This window comes from Rattus norvegicus, chromosome 2 (assembly GCF_036323735.1).
Source record: "Rattus norvegicus strain BN/NHsdMcwi chromosome 2, GRCr8, whole genome shotgun sequence".
Lineage (NCBI taxonomy): Eukaryota > Metazoa > Chordata > Mammalia > Rodentia > Muridae > Rattus > Rattus norvegicus.
This window is the reverse complement of record NC_086020.1, coordinates 90,735,893-90,758,664: the sequence shown is the minus strand read 5'-3', so window position 1 is coordinate 90,758,664 and position 22,772 is coordinate 90,735,893. Positions and strand designations below refer to the sequence as shown.

Below are 22,772 nucleotides of genomic sequence, written 5' to 3'. Positions count from 1 at the left end.
TCACCAGAGTGTTCCATGGATTCATACTACATTTGATATTAAATATATCTCCAGTCCATGGTGGTTGGAAAGATGGTTTGCTGCTGAAAAACACTGGATATTTTCATACACAGATCACACATGGTCTTCAAATCTTCATTCATTCCAAAACCAGGGCATTGAGTAGAATCATGAGTGTGATTCTGCTCCTTATGTTCTAGATTGTTATAAGACTGTGTCATGGAATTATAATACATTAGATGTTAAAGGTGTCCCCCGGCTGGCAAGAAAGTTGGTGTGCTGTTTGTAAGCACTGGATGTTTTCACACACAGAACATACATAGTTTGCAACAATCTTCATTCATTCTTATACCCGGGATCCTGCCAACGTCCTCTGGCTTCTGGAGGTAGCAGTCATACATCTAGTACACTGACATTCATAAAGAATTTTAAAAATGTTTTTCCATGATGCTGTACAGAAAAGTGATTTGCAGAAAATATTTTATGTAATACTCTAGCTATATATTCTAACTTCCTTTGAGATCTGATTATACTATGAGTTTGTCTACAAAACATTTACCCTATTTGTTCTTCGTAGTTATATTTCTAACTTACATTATTTCAAATTGGTCTAACCTAAAATTCTCCTTTTTCTTTCTTTAGCCTGTTCCAACAGGTTCCAGAATCAAACTTTATACTATTAAAACATCTCTTGTGTGCATTAACAATGCTAAAAGATTCTTCCATGAATAATTTGGATCTTTCCAGATCATCTGTGCGCATAGCTCCGCGTGGATTAAGGGGTCAAACTTTGAGAGACTCATTATTTGGGACTGACATCTTCAGAAAGGTAAGGGGATCAGAAATTTGCGTTTGGGAACAAATGTATAATTATGATTCAGTAATTGGGAATACTTTGAAAGGATCATTTCTCTAACAGGAAACCCTAGTATTGCATAATTCTGGAATGGAGTAGAATATGTATTGATCTATTTCAGGAAGATTTGGGAAGGGAGATTTTTAATGAAGTTAAAGAAGTTAATCATTTCGTTCTACCGTTCATTCCTTCTTTCTTCTTAAATTTTGGTTTATGTATTGATTTTTAGTCAACAATAATCTGCACATATAATGCTTATCCAAGAAGACTTGAGCGAATTTGTAAAATATCAAAATTATCTAGGTGTTCTTTGTTTTTTTTTCAACTCCACCACTATTTTTGGAGTATAGATTCGTTGTTTTTCATAATTCTTAGACTTATATTACTAAATATTCACATCATGTGAATTGCTGTTCATATTGAAGCGCATTGCACATATATATTTGTATATATAAATATAAACTAATATGTATTCTTATATATACATATATGTGTGTTTGTGTATACATATAGGTGTATGTGTACTTTTACATGTAAATGCATTTGTATATGCACAGGAATATACATAATTAATGATAAATAATGAGTGTATTTTATTTTGCATTCTTTCCATTATTTTAGCCCTCACCTACTTCAGGTATATTTTTATGTTACTCAGGTATTCTGTAACTGTTACTTTTATTATAAACACTTAAATATTTTTCTCTAATTTATTTACTTTATATCATGACTGCAGTCCCTTCCTCAAAGTCCCATCTTTACAACCTGGTTTTCAATCCATTCTTCTTTACCTCAGTACTGTAGAACTTCCATTGACACCAACTCTTTCTTATACATCAATTCGCAACAGGAATATGTGCACAACTTTGGACCTAAGCCATAGAAAGCAGCCCAGGAAAAAAGAAACTAACCAGTGGTAGAAAACACAGTCAGAGCCAGTCTGCACACGAACTGTTAGGGGACATACCTGAAGATCAAGTTGCACATCTGCTACATATATGTAGGGGGACTACGTCCTGCTGCTGGAGCATATGATGGGGGAGGTCCTGCAGATTTAAAGCTGAAGGATCACAGTGATCAAAGGCTACAGCAAGAGACCAGGATATAGAAGGAGAGGCATCTCAGGGAGGTTCCAGTATTGAGAGTATGATAAATTACAGAGTGGTGAAACCAGACCAGTGACATATTTAATGTCCTTTTGCAAGAAAATCTGTTTAGAAAAGAGGGTATAATGTGTAACCATTTATGGCACTACAGTCTCACACAGTGTATAATTTTTTTTAATTTTAATTTGATTTTTTAATATTAAATTTAAATTTTTATTTAATTTTAATTTTTGATAATTATTGAGAGGGGATTGTTTCCAAGGGGTATATGGAAGGATTTAATAGTGAAAGAGAGTTACGTGTTAGCATGATTAGAAATTTACAGGGAATCAATAAAGGACATATATTTGGAAAAGGATAAAAGGCAAAGAAAATGTATATATGACAGAAAACAAGGTACAGGTTACCTAGCATTTCTCAGGTATTTGGCCCAGAAGAAAGAAGATATAATGATGTTACTCACAATGGAGGATGACAGCACAAGTTATAGCTAAAATGGGAGTCTTACTCAGGACTCTACATGGCTTGGTCTACAAACATATCTTTTTACTTAATTTCTAATTACCACTGTATTTTCTAGTGTTCTCACTTTTGGAGAGTTGCCTATTTCCAAAAAGAGGCCTGTGGTTTTGGTTTGGTTTTTTTGTTGTAATTTTTTAATATCTGATCCTCCTCCTGTTGCTGCTGCTGCTACTCCTCCTCTTCTTACTACTAATATTTTACATTTATTTGCTCATTTTACATCTTGCATGCTGCCACCCACATCTTCTCCCCTCATTCCTTCTCTGAGTCAGTCAGGGGCCCTAGGTCATCCTCCTTCCCTGGCACATCAACTCTCCTCAGGGTTAGCATAACTTCTGCCCCTGACTTCAGGTGGGGAAGGGTTTTCACAGTCAACAGCTTAAGTGTAACCCCTGCTCCTTATGTTGGGGGACCCACATGGAGACTAAGCTTTACATTTGCTATAAATGTGCTGCAGCATCTGGTGCCTTTTCAGGTCGAAGTTCAGCCCTTACTATTTCACAGTGGACCAGCTTAGGTGATTCTGTAGCTCTTCCTATGGAGTTCCTATCTTCTTCCGGGCACAGAATCTTTCCTGCATTTCTACCAAAAAGTCCTTCATAGATCCATAAGATCCAATGATTGGCTATGGCTATTTACATCCTATTTCAGTCTACTGCTGGTTGGAGCCGTTCAGAGAGCAGTTATGATAGGCTCCTCTCTGGATATCCACATAGGAGTTGCCTTCCTTCAGGCAGAGAGAGCTTTGGCCTGGGAATTGGAGTGCAGATCAGTGATTGCAAGGAGTGGTGTGGACTAGAAATCAGGAGAGGCAATATGAACAGACTGTAGTTTTATTTCATTGTTATAGCAACCAGGACTCTGCTTAATTGATTCATGTCTTAGGTAAGAAACACAAGATCCTGCATTTATTTCCACATTTGATCCAAGATTCTGGTGAGACGTCAGTTTGGGGTCTTTTAGGGAAGTAGGCTCTCAACCACTGATTCTCAACCTCTCTAATCCTGTAACACTAACATATTTCCTCATGGTTTTGTGACTCTTAACCATTACTTCATTTTGCTTCTCTTCATACTTCAAATTTTGTTCCTGATATGATTATAAAGACAAATGCATAGAATATCTGATATGGAAAATATATGATATGGGACCCCCTAATGATTATGACCCACAACATAAGAATCACTGGTATAAAGTGCTAATTTCAAAAAATGTTTCTCAAGTACTATCTACAATATACATTGACCATTACTTTTTTTGTTTCATATCAATAAAACAGGATTTTATTATTAACATTGATTCAACCACACTTACCTTGATCCAGTATGAAAATTGGCTTTGCATCCCAGAAAAAGGAACTCTGTCTGGAGAATTTAATGCCATCGAAAGGTAATGATACATTAAGCACTTGGGGAACTGCACCAATATAGAAGCAGTGCTTTTGTAAGATATATAGGCTTGTGTTTCTAGTATTGCAAGCAGCAATGATGTCCTATGCCAAGAGGTTCCCTTCGCTCAGACTTGTATTTTCACTTTATTAACATTCTGCTTTCACAAGCTAGTGTGTTGAACCATGTCTCAAACTTACTTGGGAGTTGTCTCCTTTAAATGTCATGATTTAGAAGACAGTTTACGTAAAACCTTGTGTTCAGGTCTGGCTAGAGTATTGGATTAGTTCATGTGTGAGACAACTTATAAGTATGTGCATGTAATACCTCTGGGTTACTTGCTTCCTTTAATTGTTATCATGGTATTGTGATATTTCACATGGTCAATATAAGTCATTGATTAGAACATGAATCTATTACTGAATTCTTTCTCAACTATAACTATGTAGAGATGTCTAGTTAAGGTATAGCTTTGACTTCTTTGAGTCATTTTTCTGTCTGATACTCCATAGGAGGATTTCATATTTATCCGGAGCTTTGAGCTCCCATTGCACCCAGGTGCCCTGCATCTCTTTCTTGCAGTAGCAGAATCTTTTATAATTGTATTGTGTTGGATCACTAGTGTGCTTACTGCTCCTTATTTTCTAGAGTGTCACCAGAGTGTTCCATGGATTCATACTACATTTGATATTAAATATATCTCCAGTCCATGGTGGTTGGAAAGATGGTTTGCTGCTGAAAAACACTGGATATTTTCATACACAGATCACACATGGTCTTCAAATCTTCATTCATTCCAAAACCAGGGCATTGAGTAGAATCATGAGTGTGATTCTGCTCCTTATGTTCTAGATTGTTATAAGACTGTGTCATGGAATTATAATACATTAGATGTTAAAGGTGTCCCCCGGCTGGCAAGAAAGTTGGTGTGCTGTTTGTAAGCACTGGATGTTTTCACACACAGAACATACATAGTTTGCAACAATCTTCATTCATTCTTATACCCGGGATCCTGCCAACGTCCTCTGGCTTCTGGAGGTAGCAGTCATACATCTAGTACACTGACATTCATAAAGAATTTTAAAAATGTTTTTCCATGATGCTGTACAGAAAAGTGATTTGCAGAAAATATTTTATGTAATACTCTAGCTATATATTCTAACTTCCTTTGAGATCTGATTATACTATGAGTTTGTCTACAAAACATTTACCCTATTTGTTCTTCGTAGTTATATTTCTAACTTACATTATTTCAAATTGGTCTAACCTAAAATTCTCCTTTTTCTTTGTTTAGCCTGTTCCAACAGGTTCCAGAATCAAACTTTATACTATTAAAACATCTCTTGTGTGCATTAACAATGCTAAAAGATTCTTCCATGAATAATTTGGATATTTCCAGATCATCTGTGCGCATAGCTCCGCGTGGATTAAGGGGTCAAACTTTGAGAGACTCATTATTTGGGACTGACATCTTCAGAAAGGTAAGGGGATCAGAAATTTGCGTTTGGGAACAAATGTATAATTATGATTCAGTAATTGGGAATACTTTGAAAGGATCATTTCTCTAACAGGAAACCCTAGTATTGCATAATTCTGGAGTGGAGTAGAATATGTATTGATCTATTTCAGGAAGATTTGGGAAGGGAGATTTTTAATGAAGTTAAAGAAGTTAATCATTTCGTTCTACCGTTCATTCCTTCTTTCTTCTTAAATTTTGGTTTATGTATTGATTTTTTAGTCAACAATAATCTGCACATATAATTCTTATCCAAGAAGACTTGAGCGAATTTGTAAAATATCAAATTATCTAGGTGTTCTTTGTTTTTTTTTCAACTCTACCACTATTTTCGGAGTATAGATTCGTTGTTTTTCATAATTCTTAGACTTATATTACTAAATATTCACATCATGTGAATTGCTGTTCATATTGAAGCGCATTGCACATATATATTTGTATATATAAATATAAACTAATATCAATTCTTATATATACATATATGTGTGTTTGTGTATACACATAGGTGTATGTGTACTTTTACATGTAAATGCATTTGTATATGCACAGGATATACATAATTAATGATAAATAATGAGTGTATTTTATTTTGCATTCTTTCCATTATTTTAGCCCTCACCTACTTCAGGTATATTTTTATGTTACTCAGGTATTCTGTAACTGTTACTTTTATTATAAACACTTAAATATTTTTCTCTAATTTATTTACTTTATATCATGACTGCAGTCCCTACCTCAAAGTCCCATCTTTACAACCTGGTTTTCAATCCATTCTTCTTTACCTCAGTACTGTAGAATTTCCATTGACACCAACTCTTTCTTATACATCAATTCGCAACAGGAATATGCACAACTTTGGACCTAAGCCATAGAAAGCAGCCCAGGAAAAAAGAAACTAACCAGAGGTAGAAAACACAGTCAGAGCCAGTCTGCACACGAACTGTTAGGGGACATACCTGAAGATCAAGTTGCACATCTGCTACATATATGTAGGGGGACTATGTCCTGCTGCTGGAGCATATGATGGGGGAGGTCCTGCAGATTTAAAGCTGAAGGATCACAGTGATCAAAGGCTACAGCAAGAGACCAGGATATAGAAGGAGAGGCATCTCAGGGAGGTTCCAGTATTGAGAGTATGATAAATTACAGAGTGGTGAAACCAGACCAGTGACATATTTAATGTCCTTTTGCAAGAAAATCTGTTTAGAAAAGAGGGTATAATGTGTAAACATTTATGGCACTACAGTCTCACACAGTGTTTAATTTTTTTTAATTTTAATTTGATTTTTTAATATTAAATTTAAATTTTTATTTAATTTTAATTTTTGATAATTATTGAGAGGGGATTGTTTCCAAGGGGTATATGGAAGGATTTAATAGTGAAAGAGAGTTACGTGTTAGCATGATTAGAAATTTACAGGGAATCAATAAAGGACATATATTTGGAAAAGGATAAAAGGCAAAGAAAATGTATATATGACAGAAAACAAGGTACAGGTTACCTAGCATTTCTCAGGTATTTGGCCCAGAAGGAAGAAGATATAATGATGTTACTCACAATGGAGGATGACAGCACAAGTTATAGCTAAAATGGGAGTCTTACTCAGGACTCTACATGGCTTGGTCTACAAACATATCTTTTTACTTAATTTCTAATTACCACTTTATTTTCTAGTGTTCTCACTTTTGGAGAGTTGCCTATTTCCAAAAAGAGGCCTGTGGTTTTGGTTTGGTTTTTTTGTTGTAATTTTTTAATATCTGATCCTCCTCCTGTTGCTGCTGCTGCTACTCCTCCTCTTCTTACTACTAATATTTTACATTTATTTGCTCATTTTACATCTTGCATGCTGCCACCCACATCTTCTCCCCTCATTCCTTCTCTGAGTCAGTCAGGGGCCCTAGGTCATCCTCCTTCCCTGGCACATCAACTCTCCTCAGGGTTAGCATAACTTCTGCCCCTGACTTCAGGTGGGGAAGGGTTTTCACAGTCAACAGCTTAAGTGTAACCCCTGCTCCTTATGTTGGGGGACCCACATGGAGACTAAGCTTTACATTTGCTATAAATGTGCTGCAGCATCTGGTGCCTTTTCAGGTCGAAGTTCAGCCCTTACTATTTCACAGTGGACCAGCTTAGGTGATTCTGTAGCTCTTCCTATGGAGTTCCTATCTTCTTCCGGGCACAGAATCTTTCCTGCATTTCTACCAAAAAGTCCTTCATAGATCCATAAGATCCAATGATTGGCTATGGCTATTTACATCCTATTTCAGTCTACTGCTGGTTGGAGCCGTTCAGAGAGCAGTTATGATAGGCTCCTCTCTGGATATCCACATAGGAGTTGCCTTCCTTCAGGCAGAGAGAGCTTTGGCCTGGGAATTGGAGTGCAGATCAGTGATTGCAAGGAGTGGTGTGGACTAGAAATCAGGAGAGGCAATATGAACAGACTGTAGTTTTATTTCATTGTTATAGCAACCATGACTCTGCTTAATTGATTCATGTCTTAGGTAAGAAAACACAAGATCCTGCATTTAGTTTCCACATTTGATCCAAGATTCTGGGGAGACGTCAGTTTGGGGTCTTTTAGGGAAGTAGGCTCTCAACCACTGATTCTCAACCTCCCTAATCCTGTAACACTAACATATTTCCTCATGGTTTTGTGACTCTTAACCATTACTTCATTTTGCTTCTCTTCATACTTCAAATTTTGTTCCTGATATGATTATAAAGACAAATGCATAGAATATCTGATATGGAAAATATATGATATGGGACCCCCTAATGATTATGACCCACAACATAAGAATCACTGGTATAAAGTGCTAATTTCAAAAAATGTTTCTCAAGTACTATCTACAATATACATTGACCATTACTTTTTTGTTTCATATCAATAAAACAGGATTTTAATATTAACATTGATTCAACCACTCTTACCTTGATCCAGTATGAAAATTGGCTTTGCATCCCAGAAAAAGGAACTCTGTCTGGAGAATTTAATGCCATCGAAAGGTAATAATACATTAAGCACTTGGGGAACTGCACCAATATAGAAGCAGTGCTTTTGGAAGATATATAGGCTTGTGTTTCTAGTATTGCAAGCAGCAATGATGTCCTATGCCAAGAGGTTCCCTTCGCTCAGACTTGTATTTTCACTTTATTAACATTCTGCTTTCACAAGCTAGTGTGTTGAACCATGTCTCAAACTTACTTGGGAGTTGTCTCCTTTAAATGTCATGATTTAGAAGACAGTTTACGTAAAACCTTGTGTTCAGGTCTGGCTAGAGTATTGGATTAGTTCATGTGTGAGACAACTTATAAGTATGTGCATGTAATACCTCTGGGTTACTTGCTTCCTTTAATTGTTATCATGGTATTGTGATATTTCCCATGGTCAATATAAGTCATTGATTAGAACATGAATCTATTACTGAATTCTTTCTCAACTATAACTATGTAGAGATATCTAGTTAAGGAATAGCTTTGACTTCTTTGAGTCATTTTTCTGTCTGATACTCCATAGGAGGATTTCATATTTATCCGGAGCTTTGAGCTCCCATTGCACCCAGGTGCCCTGCATCTCTTTCTTGCAGTAGCAGAATCTTTTATAATTGTATTGTGTTGGATCACTAGTGTGCTTACTGCTCCTTATTTTCTAGAGTGTCACCAGAGTGTTCCATGGATTCATACTACATTTGATATTAAATATATCTCCAGTCCATGGTGGTTGGAAAGTTGGTTTGCTGCTGAAAAACACTGGATATTTTCATACACAGATCACACATGGTCTTCAAATCTTCATTCATTCCAATACCAGGGCATTGAGTAGAATCATGAGTGTGATTCTGCTCCTTATGTTCTAGATTGTTATAAGACTGTGTCATGCAATTATAATACATTAGATGTTTAAGGTGTCCCCCGGCTGGCAAGAAAGTTGGTGTGCTGTTTGTAAGCACTGGATGTTTTCACACACAGAACATACATAGTTTGCAACAATCTTCATTCATTCTTATACCCGGGATCCTGCCAACGTCCTCTGGCTTCTGTAGGTAGCAGTCATACATCTAGTACACTGACATTCATAAAGAATTTTAAAAATATTTTTCCACGATGCTGTACAGAAAAGTGATTTGCAGAAAATATTTTATGTAATACTCTAGCTATATATTCTAACTTCCTTTGAGATCTGATTATACTATGAGTTTGTCTACAAAACATTTACCCTATTTGTTCTTCGTAGTTATATTTCTAACTTACATTATTTCAAATTGGTCTAACCTAAAATTCTCCTTTTTCTTTCTTTAGCCTGTTCCAACAGGTTCCAGAATCAAACTTTATACTATTAAAACATCTCTTGTTTGCATTAACAATGCTAAAAGATTCTTCCATGAATAATTTGGATCTTTCCAGATCATCTGTGCGCATAGCTCTGCATGGATTAAGGGGTCAAACTTTGAGAGACTCATTATTTGGGACTGACATCTTCAGAAAGGTAAGGGGATCAGAAATTTGCGTTTGGGAACAAATGTATAATTATGATTCATTAATTGGGAATACTTTGAAAGGATCATTTCTCTAACAGGAAACCCTAGTATTGCATAATTCTGGAGTGGAGTAGAATATGTATTGATCTATTTCAGGAAGATTTGGGAAGGGAGATTTTTAATGAAGTTAAAGAAGTTAATCATTTCGTTCTACCGTTCATCCCTTCTTTCTTCTTAAATTTTGGTTTATGTATTGATTTTTTAGTCAACAATAATCTGCACATATAATTCTTATCCAAGAAGACTTGAGCGAATTTGTAATATATCAAAATTATCTAGGTGTTCTTTGTTTTTTTTTCAAGTCTACCACTATTTTCGGAGTATAGATTCGTTGTTTTTCATAATTCTTAGACTTATATTACTAAATATTCACATCATGTGAATTGCTGTTCATATTGAAGTGCATTGCACATATATATTTGTATATATAAATATAAACTAATATGTATTCTTATATATACATATATGTGTGTTTGTGTATACATATAGGTGTATGTTTACTTTTACATGTAAATGCATTTGTATATGCACAGGAATATACATAATTAATGATAAATAATGAGTGTATTTTATTTTGCATTCTTTCCATTATTTTAGCACTCACCTACTTCAGGTATATTTTTATGTTACTCAGGTATTCTGTAACTGTTACTTTTATTATAAACACTTAAATATTTTTCTCTAATTTATTTACTTTATATCATGATTGCAGTCCCTTCCTCAAAGTCCCATCTTTACAACCTGGTTTTCAATCCATTCTTCTTTACCTCAGTACTGTAGAACTTCCATTGACACCAACTCTTTCTTATACATCAATTAGCAACAGGAATATGTGCACAACCCTGGACCTAAGCCATAGAAAGCAGCCCAGGAAAAAAGAAACTAACCAGTGGTAGAAAACACAGTCAGAGCCAGTCTGCACACGAACTGTTAGGGGACATACCTGAAGATCAAGTTGCACATCTGCTACATATATGTAGGGGGACTACGTCCTGCTGCTGGAGCATATGATGGGGGAGGTCCTGCAGATTTAAAGCTGAAGGATCACAGTGATCAAAGGCTACAGCAAGAGACCAGGATATAGAAGGAGAGGCATCTCAGGGAGGTTCCAGTATTGAGATAATGATAAATTACAGAGTGGTGAAACCAGACCAGTGACAAATTTAATGTCCTTTTGCAAGAAAATCTGTTTAGAAAAGAGGGTATAATGTGTAACCATTTATGGCACTACAGTCTCACACAGTGTATAATTTTTTTTAATTTTAATTTGATTTTTTAATATTAAATTTAAATTTTTATTTAATTTTAATTTTTGATAATTATTGAGAGGGGATTGTTTCCAAGGGGTATATGGAAGGATTTAATAGTGAAAGAGAGTTACTTGTTAGCATGATTAGAAATTTACAGGGAATCAATAAAGGACATATTTGGAAAAGGATAAAAGGCAAAGAAAATGTATATATGACAGAAAACAAGGTACAGGTTACCTAGCATTTCTCAGGTATTTGGCCCAGAAGAAAAAGATATAATGATGTTACTCACAATGGAGGATGACAGCACAAGTTATAGCTAAAATGGGAGTTTTACTCAGGACTCTACATGGCTTGGTCTACAAACATAGCTTTTTACTTAATTTCTAATTACCACTGTATTTTCTAGTGTTCTCACTTTTGGAGAGTTGCCTATTTCCAAAAAGAGGCCTGTGGTTTTGGTTTGGTTTTTTTTTGTTGTAATTTTTTAATATCTGATCCTCCTCTTGTTTCTGCTGCTGCTACTCCTCCTCTTCTTACTACTACTATTTTACATTTATTTGCTCATTTTACATCTTGCATGCTGCCACCCACATCTTCTCCCCTCATTCCTTCTCTGAGTCAGTCAGAGGCCCTAGGTCATCCTCCTTCCCTGGCACATCAACTCTCCTCAGGGTTAGCATAACTTCTGCCCCTGACTTCAGGTGGGGAAGGGTTTTCACAGTCAACAGCTTAAGTGTAACCCCTGCTCCTTATGTTGGGGGACCCACATGGAGACTAAGCTTTACATTTGCTATAAATGTGCTGCAGCATCTGGTGCCTTTTCAGGTCGAAGTTCAGCCCTTACTATTTCACAGTGGACCAGCTTAGGTGATTCTGTAGCTCTTCCTATGGAGTTCCTATCTTCCTCCGGGCACAGAATCTTTCCTGCATTTCTACCAAAAAGTCCTTCATAGATCCATAAGATCCAATGATTGGCTATGGCTATTTACATCCTATTTCAGTCTACTGCTGGTTGGAGCTGTTCAGAGAGCAGTTATGATAGGCTCCTCTCTGGATATCCACATAGGAGTTGCCTTCCTTCAGGCAGATAGAGCTTTGGCCTGGGAATTGGAGTGCAGATCAGTGATTGCAAGGAGTGGTGTGGACTAGAAATCAGGAGAGGCAATATGAACAGACTGTGGTTTTATTTCATTGTTATAGCAACCAGGACTCTGCTTAAATGATTCATGTCTTAGGTAAGAAAACACAAGATCCTGCATTTAGTTTCCACTTTTGATCCAAATTTCTGGGGAGACGTCAGTTTGGGGTCTTTTAGGGAAGTAGGCACTCAACCACTGATTCTCAACCTCCCTAATCCTGTAACACTAACATATTTCCTCATGGTTTTGTGACTCTTAACCATTACTTCATTTTGCTTCTCTTCATACTTCAAATTTTGTTCCTGATATGATTATAAAGACAAATGCATAGAATATCTGATATGGAAAATATATGATATGGGACCCCCTAATTATTATGACCCACAAGATAAGAATCACTGGTATAAAGTGCTAATTTCATAAAATGTTTCACAAGTACTATCTACAATATACATTGACCATTACTTTTTTTGTTTCATATCAATAAAACAGGATTTTATTATTAACATTGATTCAACCACACATACCTTGATCATGTATGAAAATTGGCTTTGCATCCCAGAAAAAGGAACTCTGTCTGGAGAATTTAATGACATCGAAAGGTAATGATACATTAAGCACTTGGGGAACTGCACCAAAATAGAAGCAGTGCTTTTGTAAGATATATAGGCTTGTGTTTCTAGTATTGCAAGCAGCAATGATGTCCTATGCCAAGAGGTTCCCTTCGCTCAGACATGTATTTTCACTTTATAAACATTCTGCTTTCACAAGCTAGCGTGTTGAACCATGTCTCAAACTTACTTGGGAGTCGTCTCCTTTAAATGTCATGATTTAGAAGACAGTGTAAGTAAAACCTTGTGTTCAGGTCTGGCTAGAGTATTGGTTTAGTTCATGTGTGAGACAACTTATAAGAAGTTTGTGCATGTAATACCTCTGGGTTACTTGCTGCCTTTAATTGTTATCATGGTATTCTGAATATTTCACATGGTCAATATAAGTCATTGATTAGAACATGAATCTATTACTGAATTCTTCTTTCTCAACTATAACTATGTAGAGATGTCTAGGTCAGGTATAGCTTTGACTTCTTTGATTCATTCTTCTGTCTGATACTCCATAGGAGGATTTCATATTTAACCAGAGCTTTGAGCTCCCATTGCACCCAGGTGCCCTGCATCTCTTTCTTGCAGTAGCAGAATCTTTTATAATTGTATTGTGTTGGATCACTAGTGTGCTTACTGCTCCTTATTTTCTAGAGTGTCACCAGAGTGTTCCATGGATTCATACTACATTTGATATTAAATATATCTCCAGTCCATGGTGGTTGGAAAGTTGGTTTGCTGCTGAAAAACACTGGATATTTTCATACACAGATTACACATGGTCTTCAAATCTTCATTCATTCCAATACTAGGGCATTGAGTAGAATCATGAGTGTGATTCTGCTCCTTATATTCTAGATTGTTTTAAGACTGTGTCATGGAATTATAATACATTAGAAGTTAAAGGTGTCCCCCGGCTGGCAAGAAAGTTGGTGTGCTGTTTGTAAGCACTGGATGTTTTCACACACAGAACATACATGGTTTGCAACAATCTTCATTCATTCTTATACCCGTGATCCTGCCAACGTCCTCTGGCTTCTGTAGGTAGCAGTCTTACATCTAGTACACTGACATTCATAAAGAATTTTAAAAATGTTTTTCCATGATGCTGTGCAGAAAAGTGATTTGCAGAAAATATTTTATGTAATACTCTAGCTATATATTCTAACTTCCTTTGAGTTCTGATTATACTATGAGTTTGTCTACAAAACATTTACCCTATTTGTTCTTCGTAGTTATATTTCTAACTTACATTATTTCAAAATGGTCTAACCTAAAATTCTCCTTTTTCTTTGTTTAGCCTGTGCCAACAGGTTCCAGAATCAAACTTTATACTATTAAAACATCTCTTGTGTGCATTAACAATGCTAAAAGATTCTTCCATGAATAATTTGGATCTTTCCAGATTATCTGTGTGCATAGCTCCGCGTGGATTAAGGGGTCAAACTTTGAGAGACTCATTATTTGGGACTGACATCTTCAGAAAGGTAAGGGGATCAGAAATTTGCGTTTGGGAACAAATGTATAATTATGATTCAGTAATTGGGAATACTTTGAAAGGATCAAACAGGAAACCCTAGTATTTTCTCTAACAGGAATCCCTAGTATTGCATAATTCTGGAGTGGAGTAGCATATGTATTGATCTATTTCAGGAAGATTTGGGAAGGGAGATTTTTAATGAAGTTAAAGAAGTTAATCATTTCATTCAACCGTTCATTCCTTCTTTCTTCTTAAATTTTGGTTTATGTATTGATTTTTAGTCAACAATAATCTGCACATATAATTCTTTTCCAAGAAGACTTGAGCGAATTTGTAAAATATCAAAATTATCTAGGTGTTCTTTGTTTTTTTTTCAACTCTACCACTATTTTCGGAGTATAGATTCGTTTTTTTTTCATAATTCTTAGACTTATATTACTAAATATTCACATCATGTGAATTGCTGTTCATATTGAAGCGCATTGCACATATATATTTGTATATATAAATATAAACTAATATGTATTCTTATATATACATATATGTGTGTTTGTGTATACATATAGGTGTATGTGTACTTTTACATGTAAATGCATTTGTATATGCACAGGAATATACATAATTAATGATAAATAATGAGTGTATTTTATTTTGCATTCTTTCCATTATTTTAGCCCTCACCTACTTCAGGTATATTTTTATGTTACTCAGGTATTCTGTAACTGTTACTTTTATTATAAACACTTAAATATTTTCCTCTAATAAATTTACTTTATATCATGACTGCAGTCCCTTCCTCAAAGTCCCATCTTTACAACCTGGTTTTCAATCCATTCTTCTTTACCTCAGTACTGTAGAACTTCCATTGACACCAACTCTTTCTTATACATCAATTCGCAACAGGAATATGTGCACAACTTTGGACCTAAGCCATAGAAAGCAGCCCAGGAAAAAAGAAACTAACCAGTGGTAGAAAACACAGTCAGAGCCAGTCTGCACACGAACTGTTAGGGGACATACCTGAAGATCAAGTTGCACATCTGCTACATATATGTAGGGGACTACGTCCTGCTGCTGGAGCATATGATGGGGGAGGTCCTGCAGATTTAAAGCTTAAGGATCACAGTGATCAAAGGCTACAGCAAGAGACCAGGATATAGAAGGAGAGGCATCTCAGGCAGATTCCAGTATTGAGAGTATGATAAATTACAGAGTGATGAAACCAGACCAGTGACATATTTAATGTCCTTTTGCAAGAAAATCTGTTTAGAAAAGAGGGTATAATGTGTAACCACCTATGGCACTACAGTCTCAAACACTGCATTAATTTTTTTTTAAATTTTAATTTGATTTTTTAATATTAAATTTATTTTTTTAATTTTAATTTTTGATAATTATTGAGAGGGGATTGTTTCCAAGGGGTATATGGAAGGATTTAATATTGAAAGAGAGTTACGTGTTAGCATGATTAGAAATTTACAGGGAATCAATAAAGGACATATATTTGGAAAAGGATAAAAGGCAAAGAAAATGTATATATGACAGAAAACAAGGTACAGGTTACCTAGCATTTCTCAGGTATTTGGTCCAGAAGAAAGAAGATATAATGATATTACTCACAATGGAGGATGACAGCACAAGTTATAGCTAAAATGGGAGTCTTACTCAGGACTCTACATGGCTTGGTCTACAAACATAGCTTTTTTACTTAATTTCTAATTACCACTGTATTTTCTAGTGTTCTCACTTTTGGAGAGTTGCCTATTTCCAAAAAGAGGCCTGTGGTTTTGGTTTGGTTTTTTGTTGGAATTTTTTAATATCTGATCCTCCTCCTCCTCCTCCTCCTCCTCCTCCTGCTGCTGCTGCTACTCCTCCTCTTCTTACTACTACTTGCATGCTGCCACCCACATTTTCTCCCCTCATTCCTTCTCTGAGTCAGTCAGGGGCCCTAGGTCATCCTCCTTCCCTGGCACATCAACTCTCCTCAGGGTTAGCATAACTTCTGCCCCTGCCCTGCTCCTTATGTTGGGGGACCCACATGGAGACTAAGCTTTACATTTGCTATAAATGTGCTGCAGCATTTGGTGCCTTTTCAGGTCGAAGTTCAGCCCTTACTATTTCACAGTGGACCAGCTTAGGTGATTCTGTAGCTCTTCCTATGGAGTTCCTATCTTCTTCCGGGCACAGAATCTTTCCTGCATTTCTACCAAAAAGTCCTTCATAGATCCATAAGATCCAATGAATGGCTATGGCTATTTACATCCTATTTCAGTCTACTGCTGGTTGGAGCCGTTCAGAGAGCAGTTATGATAGGCTCCTCTCTGGATATCCACATAGGAGTTGCCTTCCTTCAGGCAGAGAGAGCTTTGGCCTGGGAATTGGAATGCAGATCAGTGATTGCAAGGAGTGGTGTGGACTAGAAATCAGGAGAGGCAATATGAACAGACTGTAGTTTTAATTCATTGTTATAGCAACCAGGACTCTGCTTAATTGATTCATGTCTTAGGTAAGAAAACACAAGATCCTGCATTTAGTTTCCACATTTGATCCAAGATTCTGGTGAGACATCAGTTTGGGGTCTTTTAGGGAAGGAGGCTCTCAACCACTGATTCTCAACCTAACTAATCTTTAACACTAATATATTACCTCATGGTTTTGTGACTCTTAACCATTACTTCATTTTGCTTCTCTTCATACTTCAAATTTTGTTCCTGATATGATTATAAAGACAAATGCATAGAATATCTGATATGGAAAATATATGATATGTGACCCCCTAATGATTATGACCCACAAGATAAGAATCACTGGTATAAAGTGCTAATTTCAGAAAATGTTTCACAAGTACTATCTACAATATACATTGACCATTACTTTTTTTGTTTCATATCAATAAAACAGGATTTTATTATTAACATTGATTCAACCACACTTACCTTGATCCTGTATGAAAATTGGCTTTGCATCCCAGAAAAAGGAACTCTGTCTGGAAAATGTAATGCCATCTCCAGTAGCAGAATCTCGAGAGACTTATTATTTGGGACTGACATCTTAAGAAAGGTAAGGGGATCTGAAATTTGCCTTTGGGAACAAATGTCTAATTATAATTCAGTTATTGGGAATACTTTGGAAGGGTCATTTCTCTAACAGGAAACCCTAGGATTGCATTTTTCTGCAGTGGAGAAGAATATGTATTGATCTATTTTGGGAAGATTTGGGAAGGGGGATTTTTAATGTAGCTTAAAGAAGTTAATTATTTCGTTCGACCGTTCATTCCTTCTTTCTTTTTAAATATTGGTTGAGATATTGATGTTTTAGTCAACAAAAATCTGCACATGTAATGGTTATCCAAGAAGACTTGAGCGACTTTTTAAAAGATCAAAATTACCTAGGTTTTCTTTGTTTTTTTCAACGGTATCCTTATTTTTGGAGTATAGATTAGTTATTTTTCATAATTGTTAGACTTATTTTACTAAATATTCACATCATGTGAATTGCTGTTCATATTGTTGCACATTGCACATATATATATTAGTATAGAAATATAAATTTATATGTATTCTTATAGATACATATATGTGTGTTTGTGTATACATATAGGTGTATGTGTACTTTTACATGTAAATGTATTTGCATATGTACAGGTATGTACATAAGTAATGATAAATAATGAGTGTATTTTATTTTGTATTCTTTCCATTATTTTAGCCCTCACCTATTTCAGGTATATTTCTATGTTACTCAGTTATTCTGTAACTGTTACTTTTATTATAAACACATAAATAAATATTTTTCTCTAATTTATTTACTTTATATCCTGACTGCAGTCCCTTCCTCAAAGTCCCATCTTTACAACCTGATTTTCAATCCATTCTTCTTTACCTCAGAAATGTAGAACTTCCATTGATGGGGGAGGATATGCAGATTTAAAGCTGAAGGATCACAGTGATCAAAGGCTACAGCAAGATACCAGGATATAGAAGGAGAGGCATCTCAGGGAGTTTCTAGTATTCAGAGTATGGTAAAATGCAGGGTGGTGAAACCAGACCAGTGAAATATTTAATGTCCTTTTGCAAGAAAATCTGTTTAGAAAAGAGGGTATAATGTGGGTATAAGAGGGAATCAATAAAGGACATGTATGTGGAAAAGGATAATGGCAAAGAAAATGTATATATGACAGAAAACAAGGTACAGGTTAACTAGCATTTCTCAGGTATTAGGTCCAGAAGAAAGAAGATATAATGATGTTATTCACAATGGAGGATGATAGACAAGTTATAGCTAGAATGGGAGTCTTACTCAGGACTCTACATGGCTTGGTCTACAAACATAGCTTTTTTACTTAATTTCTAATTACCACTGTATTTTCTAGTGTTCTCACTTTTGGAGAGTTGCCTATTTCCAAAAAGAGGCCTGTGGTTTTGGTTTGTTTTCTTTTTTTTTTTTTGTTGGAATTTTTTAATATCTGATCCTCCTCCTCCTCCTCCTCCAGCTGCTGCTACTCCTCCTCATCTTACTACTACTACTATTTTACATTTATTTGTTCATTTTACATCTTGCATGCTGCCGCCCACATCTTCTCCCCTCATTCCTTCTCTGAGTCAGTCATGTAGCCCTAGGTCATCCTCCTTCCCTGGCACATCAACTCTCCTCAGGGTTAGCATAACTTCTGCCCCTGACTTCAGGTGGGGAAGGGTTTTCACAGTCAAAAGCTTAAGTATAAACCCTGCTCCTTATGTTGGGGGACCCACATGGAGAATAAGCTTTACATTTGCTCAAAATGTGCTGCAGCATCTGGTGCCTTTTCTGGTCGAAGTTCAACCTTTACAATTTCACAGTGGACCAGCTTAGTTGATTCTGTAGCTCTTCCTATGGAGTTCCTATCTTCTTCTGGGCACGGAATCTTTCCTGCATTTCTACCATAAAGTCCTTCATAGATCCATAAGATCCAATGATTGGCTGTGGCTATTTACATCCTGTTTCAGTCTGCTGCTGGTTGGAGCCGTTCAGAGAGCAGTTATGATAGGCTCCTCTCTGGATATTCCACATAGGAGCTGCCGACCTTCAGGCAGAGAGAGCTTTGGTCTGGGAATTGGAGTGCAGATCAGTGATTGCAAGGAGTGGTGTGGACAAGAAATCAGGAGAGGCAATATGAACAGGCTGTAGTTTTATTTCATTGTAATAACAACCAGGACTCTGCTTAATTGATTCATGTCTTAGGTAAGAAAACACAAGATCTTGCATTTAGGTTCCACATTTGATCCAAGATTCTGGGGAGACGTCAGTTTGGGGTCTTTTAGGGAAGTAGGCTCTCAACCACTGATTCTCAACCTAACTAATCTTGTAACACTAACATATTTCCTCATGGTTTTATGACTCTTAACCATTACATCATTTTGCTTCTCTTCATACTTCAAATTTTGTTCCTGATATGATTATAAAGACAAATGCATAGAATATCTGATATGGAAAATATATGATATGTGACCCCCTAATGATTATGACCCACAAGATAAGAATCACTGGTATAAAGTGCTAATTTCAAAAAATGTTTCACAAGTACTATCTACAATATACATTGACCATTACTTTTTTTGTTTCATATCAATAAAACAGGGTTTTATTATTAACATTGATTCAACCTCACTTACCTTGATCCAGTATGAAAATTGGCTTTGCATCCCAGAAAAAGGAACTCTGTCTGGAGAATTTAATGCCATCGAAAGGTAAGGATACATTAAGCACTTGGGGAACTGCACCAATATAGAAGCAGTGCTTTTGTAAGATATATAGGCTTGTGTTTCCAGTATTGCAAGCAGCAATGATGTCCTATGCCAAGAGGTTCCCTTCGCTCAGACATGTATTGTCACTTTATAAACATTCGGCTTTCACAAGCTAGCGTGTTGAACCATGTCTCAAACGTACTTGAGAGTTGTCTCCTTTAAATGTCATGATTTAGTAAACAGTGTACGTAAAACCTTGTGTTCAGGCCTGGCTAGAGTATTGGTTTAGTTCACGTGTGAGACAAATTATAAGAAGTATGTGCATGTAATACCTCTGGGTGACTTGCTTCCTTTATTATCATGGTATTGTGAATATTTCACATGTCAATATAAGTCATTGATTAGAACATGAATCTATAACTGAATTCTTCTTTCTCAACTATAACTATGTAGAGATGTCTAGGTCAGATATAGCTTTGACTTCTTTGAGTCATTTTTCTGTCTGATACTCCATAGGAGGATTTCATATTTAACCAGAGCTTTGAGCTCCCATTGCACCCAGGTGCCCTGCATCTCTTTCTTGCAGTAGCAGAATCTTTTATAATTGTATTGTGTTGGATCACTAGTGTGCTTACTGCTCCTTATTTTCTAGAGTGTCACCAGAGTGTTCCATGGATTCATACTACATTTGATATTAAATATATCTCCAGTCCATGGTGGTTGGAAAGATGGTTTGCTGCTGAAAAACACTGGATATTTTCATACACAGATCACATGGTCTTCAAATCTTCATTCATTCCAATACCAGGGCATTGAGTAGAATCATGAGTGTGATTCTGCTCCTTATGTTCTAGATTGTTTTAAGACTGTGTCATGGAATTATAATACATTAGATGTTAAAGGTGTCCCCCGGTTGGCAAGAAAGTTGGTGTGCTGTTTGAAATCACTGGATGTTTTCACCCACAGAACATAAATGGTTTGCAACAATCTTCATTCATTCTTATACCCGGGATCCTGCCAACGTCCTCTGGCTTCTGTAGGTAGTAGTCATACATCTAGTACACTGACATTCATAAAGAATTTTAAAAATGTTTTTCCATAATGCTGTACAGAAAAGTGATTTGCAGAAAATATTTTATGTAATACTCTAACTATATATTCTAATTTCCTTTGAGTTCTGATTATACTATTAGTTGGTCTACAAAACATTTACCCTATTTGTTCTTCGTAGTTATATTTCTAACTTACATTATTTTCAAGATGGTCTAACCTAAAATTCTCCTTTTTCTTTGTTTAGCCTTTTGCAACAGGTTGCAGAGCCAAACTTTATACTATTAAAACATCTCTTGTGTGAAATAATAATGCTAAAAGATTCTTCCATGTATAATTTGGACCATTACAGGTTATCTTTGCCCATAGCTCCAGGTGGATTAAGGGGTCAGACTTCGAGAGACTCATTATTTGGGACTGACATCCTAAGAAAGGTAAGGGGATCTAAAATTTGCCTTTGGGAACAAATGTCTAATTATAATTCAGTAATTGGTAATACTTTACAAGGATCGTTTCTCTACCAAGAAACTCTAGGATTCCATTTTTCTTGAGTGGAGTCGAATATGTATTGATCTATTCCAGGAAGATTTGGGAAGGGAGATTTTTAATGTTGTTTAAAGAAGTTAATTATTTCGTTCTTCCATTCATTCCTTATTTCTTCTTAAATATTGATTTAGATATGATGTTTTAGCCAACAATAATCTGAACTTATAAATGTCATCCAAGGAGACATGAGTGAAATTTTAAAAGATCCAGATCACCTAGGTTTTGTTTTTTTTTCCACTGTACCACTATTTTTGGAATATTGATTAGTTGTGTTTCATTGTCGTTAGACTTATATTACTAAATATTCATATCATGTGAATTGCTGGTAATATTAAAGCACATTGCATATATATATATATATATTCCTATATATACCTATATATGTGTGTTTGTGTATATAAGTTGTAAGTGTACTTGTACATGTAAATGTATTTGTATATGTATATACATAAGTAATGATAAATAGTGTATTTTATTTTGTATTCTTTCCATTATTTTAGCCCTAACCTATTTCAGGTACAGTTTTATGTTACTCAGGTATACTGTAGCTGTTACTTTTCTTATAAACACATATACATAAATATTTTCACTATTTACTTTATATCCTGATTTCAGTTCCTTCTTCCATGTCTCATCTTTACAACCTGATTTTCCCGCCATTCTTCTTTACCCCAGTAGTGTAGACCTTCCATTGTCACCAACTCTTTCTGATACATCAATTCACAACTGGAATATGTGCATCACCTTCTACTGAAGCCGTACAAAGCAACCCAGATAAAAGAATCCAATCAGTGGTAGACAAATTTCAGAGCCAGCCTGCACACAAAGTGTTAGGGGACATACCTGAAGATCAAGTTGCACATCTGCTACATATATGTAGGGGGCCTAGTTCATGTTCCTGGAGAATATGATGGGAGAGGTCCTGCAGATTCAAAGTTGAAGGATCACAATGATCAAAGGCTACAGGAAGATACCAGGATATAGAAGGAGAGGCATCTCAGGGAGGTTCTAGTATTGAGAGTATGGTAAAATAGAGTGCTGAAACCAGACCA

General features: G+C 35.9%; 1 protein-coding gene across 7 annotated transcripts in view; it reads left to right on the top strand.

The window, feature by feature from the left end:
- The window catches only part of Tgap1l1 (GTPase activating protein testicular GAP1 like 1), a 135,231-nt gene that overhangs the window by 96,451 nt on the left and 16,008 nt on the right, over positions 1 to 22,772 (top strand). For 6 of the 7 annotated variants that reach the window (XM_039103586.2, XM_039103587.2, XM_039103585.2 and 3 more), the window contains 10 exons: positions 643 to 829; positions 3,764 to 3,873; positions 5,167 to 5,353; positions 8,286 to 8,395; positions 9,689 to 9,875; positions 12,812 to 12,921; positions 14,222 to 14,408; positions 17,303 to 17,461; positions 20,018 to 20,127; positions 21,422 to 21,608. In XM_039103586.2, coding sequence (XP_038959514.1) covers positions 643 to 829; positions 3,764 to 3,873; positions 5,167 to 5,353; positions 8,286 to 8,395; positions 9,689 to 9,875; positions 12,812 to 12,921; positions 14,222 to 14,408; positions 17,303 to 17,461; positions 20,018 to 20,127; positions 21,422 to 21,608 — 1,534 coding nt within the window. The remainder of the gene's footprint in view (positions 1 to 642; positions 830 to 3,763; positions 3,874 to 5,166; positions 5,354 to 8,285; positions 8,396 to 9,688; positions 9,876 to 12,811; positions 12,922 to 14,221; positions 14,409 to 17,302; positions 17,462 to 20,017; positions 20,128 to 21,421; positions 21,609 to 22,772) is intronic. The other variant, XM_039103588.2, reaches the window with a different exon arrangement.